The sequence below is a fragment of the Sinocyclocheilus grahami genome, unplaced genomic scaffold (genome assembly GCF_001515645.1).
Source record: "Sinocyclocheilus grahami isolate Dianchi unplaced genomic scaffold, SAMN03320097.WGS_v1.1 scaffold473.1, whole genome shotgun sequence".
NCBI classification, from domain to species: Eukaryota; Metazoa; Chordata; class Actinopteri; order Cypriniformes; family Cyprinidae; genus Sinocyclocheilus; species Sinocyclocheilus grahami.
Window position 1 is genome coordinate 1394988 of NW_015505652.1, and position 8194 is coordinate 1403181.

The 8194-nt window shown below is 33.3% G+C and overlaps 1 protein-coding gene across 1 annotated transcript; it reads left to right on the plus strand.

The window, feature by feature from the left end:
- The first annotated feature begins 2655 nt into the window (after positions 1–2655).
- Positions 2656–4636, plus strand: LOC107553482 (probable serine/threonine-protein kinase tsuA). The gene is made up of 3 exons (XM_016235692.1): positions 2656–2780; positions 2890–2922; positions 3562–4636. The coding sequence occupies exons 2-3, from the start codon at positions 2903–2905 to the stop codon at positions 4556–4558; spliced, it is 1017 nt and encodes a 338-aa protein (XP_016091178.1). The 5' UTR covers positions 2656–2780; positions 2890–2902; the 3' UTR covers positions 4559–4636.
- Positions 4637–8194: the final 3558 nt, after the last annotated feature.

Sequence of the window (8194 nt, forward strand, 5' to 3'; positions counted from 1 at the left end):
GAAAAAAAAATAAGGAGGGTAGGAGGATGTGGGGGGGAGAAAGAGGTGGGGGGGGGGGGGGGGGGTGGTTAAACTATCCATTTAAATACTGTGTAAAGAAGTTTGTCAGAATACTAGTGATAGTAAAGTAAAAATATCAGTACTCTTAAAAACTACTGATTAGTGAACCATGTTTATTTATTCTATCCATCACTAATCAATAAAGAAGTTTAGTGCAGATGTTTATGTAATGATCTTCAAATAAGCAAACTTTTCATATAATACCAAAACTTGTCATAAACTATAAAACATTAAACAAATATACTAAAATATGAATTAAAGTTATGATCATTCAAATGTGCAAACAAGTGAAAATAACAAAATCTACCATATAGTAAAAATTAGTGTAAATATAAACATACAGTATACAGATGTCACATGGGACAGAATGTGTTGACGTTTTAAGAAGAATGTTATGCCTGCATACTACTTTCATATCATTTCTAACAGCTATGGCAGCGGGGTAGATACATGGGTATTAATTAAGGTTATTTTAATGTTAATTATAGTTTTTACCTAAAGTAACCTGCTAGTAACACGCAAACGTGGAGATGTCCACATTGAAGCATTCCATGCAATGGACAAAGACAGCCAGTTCTAATTTTTTGCACCATTAGACACACGCAAAAGTTTTCCCGGTCGTTGGCTGTAGATACAAGTTTAGATATTTGCATTGTAGAAGAAGTCATGCAGCACTGTACACATATGTATTTTATTTTCTGTGACCTTTAATTTTACATTTTTTCCTGATGTTTAATTTCTCAATTCCTAAGATACAGGACAAATATTAAAGTACTTCATAGGAATCAGCATGGCTGTCCTGCTGACCCGTGAATGTGGAATACGGAATGCATATGCGAATGCATATTCTGATTTTCCAGAAACAAATATCGAGTTACAGGTAGGGAACTACTATAGAAACAAATACAGGAATGAATGCAATTCATACAATATGAAAAACAACAGATTTCTGTCATTTTCAGAACTGTCAATAAGATAGTAATTTATATTATGAATTAAATGTTTTGTACCCATTAAAAGCATTTAAAATATTTAACAATTATGATTATAGCAACAAAACATAAAATTAATAGTATGAAGCTATATGGTCGCATAGTTAACTAATGTGATAAAATTCTATATGTAAAATAAATTTGAATTTCTGTTATTTTATTCCAGTTTAGCTACATAGATGGGCAACTGCATCATAGAAGACCAAGAAGCACAGGTACTGAATGTGTCACAGTTTGTCCTCTACTCATACACACTATTCTAATAAAAGTGTGCTGTTATTCATATATAAAAAAGATACATTAACATAGTATACTTTTACATTTTTGGGCGAGGGATTTTGTCTGTCAAGGGTTTTGTCTTGTACTTTACTATCTGCCTGCATAATTATTAAAGTCACATTAATGTTCCTGTATGTATAGATCTATTGGAATACTTTGCGGTTGTGGAAATGAATGTATCCCAAGCTGTGGTGATTGAACAGATCAAAACATCATTGGCCTTTGTCATGTTTCCTTTTCAAATGGGCAACAGTACTGAAATTACTTCTGCAAACATTACAACAGGTGAACCTGTTAAACTGGTATTTAAAAGCTATTTCCGTCATTCTTTCAGCTGTGTAAACATTATATTAACCTGTGTGTTATATTTATGTCAGTGTGCCAACCAAATGTGTCTGAATACCAGTGCGTATGTGAAGCTGGTTATGCATGGTCATACAACAACTGCCAGACATATGAGGCCTGTGGTGACATCAGTTTTGGCTCATGTGGATGTATCAGTCATATTCCCAGTGATGGAGAAATGTGTGTGATGGAGAACGGTAAGAATGATGACCAAACAAGCCAGCAGCAAATGCACTCAAAAAGAAAAATAATGTTAAAATACTACAGTAAAAAAACTGTCAATTGGTTAACTGTAAGTTACCATAACATATACAGTAAAAATATATTACATTTAACTGGTAATTTTATAATCACTTTTTTATTAAAAAAGTATGATTTTGCATATTTACAGTGAAAATATATATTATATTTAACAGCCTTATACTTACTTTTAATCATTTAAAAAAAAAATATGAATCATAATTTGAACATTATCTAATATAAAAATTAAAAAAATATATTAACCCCCATAGAAACTGACAAATATAGTGAACAATGTAGGCTGCTATTTCTTGATATATTTACTCATTGCTGTTGTTAATATAATTAATTATATAAACGTATATATTGTGGTAGAAATACATTGTAATGAAAAAATACAATGAAAACAATGGGTTTACAATGATTGTAAGCTTGTTGATTCTGTCACAGAACTGCCCTTCACAGACATCTTGTCTGAAATTGAGTTGGAATCAACAAGCATCTCTGTGATCGATGAGATGAGGCGATATCTGCAGAACATCACTCTTCCACTTCAATTAGATGAGGTGGTTGAAGTATTAGACGTGGACATCACGACAGGTGAAGAATATCACATTACCTTCTGAACCCAAATACAGTAGTGCTAATCTGTTAAATAAGAGGTTACATTTACACTTTATCCTTTCTTAGTGTGCAATTTCAATGACAGTGGATACAAGTGTGTATGTGAGGACCAGTATTTCTGGCCATGTGATAAATGCAAAGAATATGGGAGCTGTGACAGCATCACTAACAACACATGCAGCTGCATCAATGATATTCCAAGTGACAGACAGTTCTGTCAAAGAGTCAACGAGATAACAAGTAAAATAATTTTATACATTTTCTGTTTGTAATCACATAAAAGACCTGTAGGTCAGATACTTTTGAACTGTATACAAATAATTTTTAATCAACGCTCATCTTGTTCCAGGTGATAACATAACATGTGCGCAACCAGCAACAGGTACGTAAACACATTTAACTTAAATGGATAGTTCGCCCAAAAATATATTATCAGTCATCATTTACTCACCCTCAAGTCAAGTCACCCAAATTTACTCAAACCTGTATGACTTTCTGTCTTCTGTGGAACTTAAAGGAAGATATTTTGAAGAATGTTGGTAACCAAACCGTCTTGATTATCACTGACTTCCATTGCATGGACCAAAAAAACCCATTAATAAATAAAAAATAAATAAATAAACCATTTCTCTGAATATGTCTTATGATCCACAGAAAGTCATACAGGTTTTTAATGACATGAGCATAAGTAAATGATGATGGATTTTTTTTGTTGCTAAACTATCCCTTTGAATCCTGAAGTCCACATCACAACAGCAATTTCATAAACTAGTTCTTGTTTTGTAAAAATATTTTACAAAAGAAAACATTGTATAATTCTACCTGTTGCTTGTGTTTTAGGTCATTGTTTCATGAATGACAAAGTGTGTTTGTTGGGTAACAAACTTTGCTAGTGTTATGGAAGAATGACTTGATTTGACATGTATGAAGTGTTTTGATAGTATCTTTATAAAGATTTTACAGGATTTAAAGAGTTTAGAGGCACAGAGTCAAACCCAGTCATGTCCATTTTTTTCAACAGTACAACCACCAACAGCACCATTAACAGAATCTCCAACACAATCAGTATCAACAGAATCACTATCAACAACAAAACCATCAATATCATCAACAACATTATCAACACAATCAATTACTCCACCATCAACAGAATCACTATCAACAGCAACACAATCAATGTCTTCACCATCAACAGAATCACCATCATCATCAACAGCAACGCCATCACCATCACCATCAATGGTAACACCATCAACAGAATCCCCATCATCAACAGTAACAGAATTAACATCTACACCATCAACACTAACACTATCAACAGAATCACCATCAACAGCAACACAATCAACATCTATGTCATCTCCATCAACAGCAACACAATCAAAATATTCACCATTAACAGAATCACTATCATCAGCAATTCCATCATCACGAACATCATCAACAGAATCACCATCATCATCAACAGTAACACAATCGCCACCTATGCCATCACCATCAACAGAATCAACAGCAACACAATCACAATATTCACCATCAACAGAATCACCATCATCAACAATGCCATCACCATCAACACTAACACTATCAACAGAATCACCATCACCATCAACAGCAACACAATTAACATATGCACCATCATCAACAGAATCAACATCATCATTAAAAGCACTGCCATCGCCATCAACACGAACACCATCAACAGAATCACCATCAACAGTAACACAATCGACATCTACGCCATCACCATCAACAGAATCATCAACATCTTCAACAGCAACACAATCAACATCTACACCATCAACAGAATCATCATCAACAGCAACACAATCAAGATATACACCATCATCAGAAGTGCCATCACCATCAACAGAATCAACATCATCATCAACAGCAATGCCGGCATCATCAACAGAATCATCATCAACTGCAACACCACCAATGCCAACACCACCAACAGAATCACCATCATCATCAACAGCAACGCCATCACCATCAATGCTAACACCATCAACTAAATCACTATCATCATCAACAGCAACACAATCAAAATCTACACCATCAACAGAATCACCATCATCATCAACATCTACACCATCATCAACAGCAACACAATTAACATCTACACCATCACAATCAACAGCAGCACAATCAACATCTACACCATCACAATCAACAGCAGCACAATCAACATCTGCGCCATCACACAATCAAACACAATCAAAATATACGCAATCAACACCATCAAACTCAACACAATCAAAATATACGCCAACAACACCATCAAACTCAACACAATCAAAATATACGGCATCATCACCATCAAACTCAACACAATCAATATATACGCCATCAACACCATCAATCTCAACACAGTCAACATATATGCAATCAACACCATCAAAATCAATACAACCATCAACAACAAGAACAATTATGAAAACAATAGGTATGCCCAGTAAAAAAAAATCTGAGATAAATCATGTGATGATGGTGAAGATTAGTATTAGTATAGATAACTCTTGCTTAATTCTTGTGTTATTGTTGGTGGTGTTTACAGTCAGTAACAATCTGTATTTTGATACAGAGTGAGTAAGTTTATTTTAGACTTTTTGGCTTCTAAAAATAAATAGATTAATTAAATAAGTGAATGAATTTTTTGCTTTGCATGTTTAGGTAAACAAATATAGATCCATAAACCCTTTGATTTTTTTTACTTTTAATTTTGGTTTCATTCAGTAAAAAAATGAAATGCATATTTTGGTTTTACTCATTTTTTTTGTACTGTAATATTCAACAAAAATATTTTGTGTCTAAATTACTGCATAATGATCTTAGTATTACATTTAGTAGCACAGTCACAAATTGGGGTATACAAGGCATGTCAATAATAACAGGTATTTTTTGGGGGTTGGGGGTGGGTTCATTTCGTCTACTCCCAGCAACTAGGTAGTATTAGTATTGAGGATTGTTGCTTAAACCTGTTGTTACAATACACATAAATGTACACTTCTTTTACAGTTATTGGAATGTCAATGAAAATATCTGATTTGACATTTGACATCAGTCTTACTGACCGTAATAGCCCGACTTACAAAGTTTTATCTGGACAAATTGAGTCAGCAGTGAGTATTACATGTTTCATATTTTAAAGAAATATATTATTTGTGTAAGTTGTTGATTTTTGATTATATTGTTTAAATACTATAAATACAATCAAATTTATATTCTATAAAATTTTCACGCACACCTTTTACTTTTTACAGATTGACACAAGTTATTCTAATAAGCTAACTGGCTACAAGGTTGGTTCTGTTAAAGTCACTGGCTTCAGGTATGATTTACAAACTTTTTTGGCAAAACTTTTCCAACTTTTTCAAACATATACAGTATATATAAATATAATGTTAATACAGAGCCTTCACACTGAAGTGGTTTGTGTTTCACTCTAGGCCTGGTAGTGTTATAGCAGACTTCACAATAAGTGCGACATCCAACAGCCTTGATTTTGAAGCAGCAAACACACAGGTTTCTGACTCTCTAAGAACACAAGGATTAATTTTAGCTAAAGATGATTTTACTCTAAGTGGTAAGGGTAGTCAGTGCCTAATCTAAAACTCTTTACATTTCATCAAATGTATTGTTTTTTGTTCACTGTTGGGATATTTGAGCTGTATGGTTTTTATTTACAGATCAAACTGTCCTAACAACAGATCAGTTATATCCTCTGCAAAAGGTGGACCTGAACTGTAGACAGCCAGACTTTGCAAAGGGACAAATAAAATGGACAGTGGATAACAAAGATCCTGCACTAGGTGACACAAGATACTTAATTTCAAATGACAACAGAACTCTCACTGTAAAAAACGCAAGTGAAAGTGACAGTGGTGAGTGACATGAGATTTATTCTTGTATTGTCTATGATATTTAAGTGTTTATTTTAGTGTATCAGTACTGATATACTATAGCATACAATAATAGTGCACTCTTAAGAAAATGGTTCTAAACAGTATCATATTAGGGTTCTCTGGTTTGTAACAATACTGGTCTTGTCATATGTTGTCGCCTCTATTATGGTTTTAGACTAAACAACAACAACAACATGTTGTGCCATTTAGATACTTTTATTTTTGAAGACCTACTTCCAGTGAAGTATCTTCACAATCCTGATGCCCTCAAATCCATAATTAATAAACAGTCGTTTAAGATAGTTCTGGGAGGCAATTATAAAAATACTTTTTTTTTTATTGGTCTGCTGGTTTGTCAGGTAATGCTGTCCCATAGCGCAGCCACATTACTTTTTTGATGAACATGGAGGAATTTATTCGCAAAATGCATTTCCATCTCCCATTATTCGCATTAACACTTTTTTGCACTAGTGAAAAACCACCTCAAGTGAGCATAAAAACGTTTTTGCAAATTAAAATATCCCCCCCCCCAAAAAATGGGGTGTTTCCAGCACTTGTTTCTGTTGTACTACTTCAAAATTAATCAAATATATTCACAGGGTGATGGAAACACACTGTGAGTTGCACTTTCTCTCTGCAGATGATGAGGTTGTGGGACAAGACAGCATCTGAAAACACAACTGAGCTTAGAGTTACAGTGTGTCTCTTTTATTTGTTTATGTAAAAACAATTTATGAAGGCCAAAAGTAGCAAAGGACAGTATGTGAGCCCTTCACAATTTTAAAATAGAAAAGTGATGTGAAGTCATTGGATAGCTTTAGTGTTTTTGTGACTGGGTATGTTTATGCAAATAATAATTAAAACAACCTTAACAATATGGATAATAATTTCAATATCTCTGTTACCTAGTGGAGAAGAGGAGAGAAGTGTCACATTTACATGTTCTGTTAAAAAAAACTAAGAGAAAGAGAAAAAGGCATTATTTGGTAGAAAACCAGTTACAATTTAAAAATGAAAAATTACAGACATTTTCAGAAATTATTTACCTGTTGAGTGTGTGTTGACAGTCTGTGTAGTTGGATGGTTGAGCACCAGGAAATCAATAGTGAGCTGGAGGTGGAATAGAGGTGAAGTTTTTATTTTCAGGCTGATATTATCCTAAATAGAACTGCTACTAGGCATTAAAAAAACCCTTTAAAGAACCATGTTTTTTAGAGTGTATACCATATATGGCAGAGATGATGAACCAATCAACCGATGAAAATTAAGCTACACTGACAGTGTGTGAATGTCAACATTTACAAAGTATTATTTTGAGAGCAAATAAATATATACATAAAAAGTAAGTATGGACATAAATATAAATGTTTCTTAAACTGAAAGTAGTGGGTTTGTTTTATAAAATGGAAAAAAAAAAAGTATTTTTCTTTTGATTTTTCTTTTTTTGTTTTTTTCCCTCTACATGCAGGTCGATACTCATGCATCATACAAGGCAATGTATCGTACATTCAATGGCAAAACATTGCTATTAAAAAACGCCCCAATATTAATGTGGGTGAAAAGGATCACTATATTCTCTGTAATGGCAGCAGATTCCAACTGAAATGTTCTGTTGATGTTGGCTACAATATTGAGTGGGTCCTTGGTGAAAAATTATTAAAGTCAGGTTCGACATAAATTCTTTTTTTTTTATTTTTATAAAACAATTACTGTTGTAATTTAAACCTTAAATGAAATCCACTATTT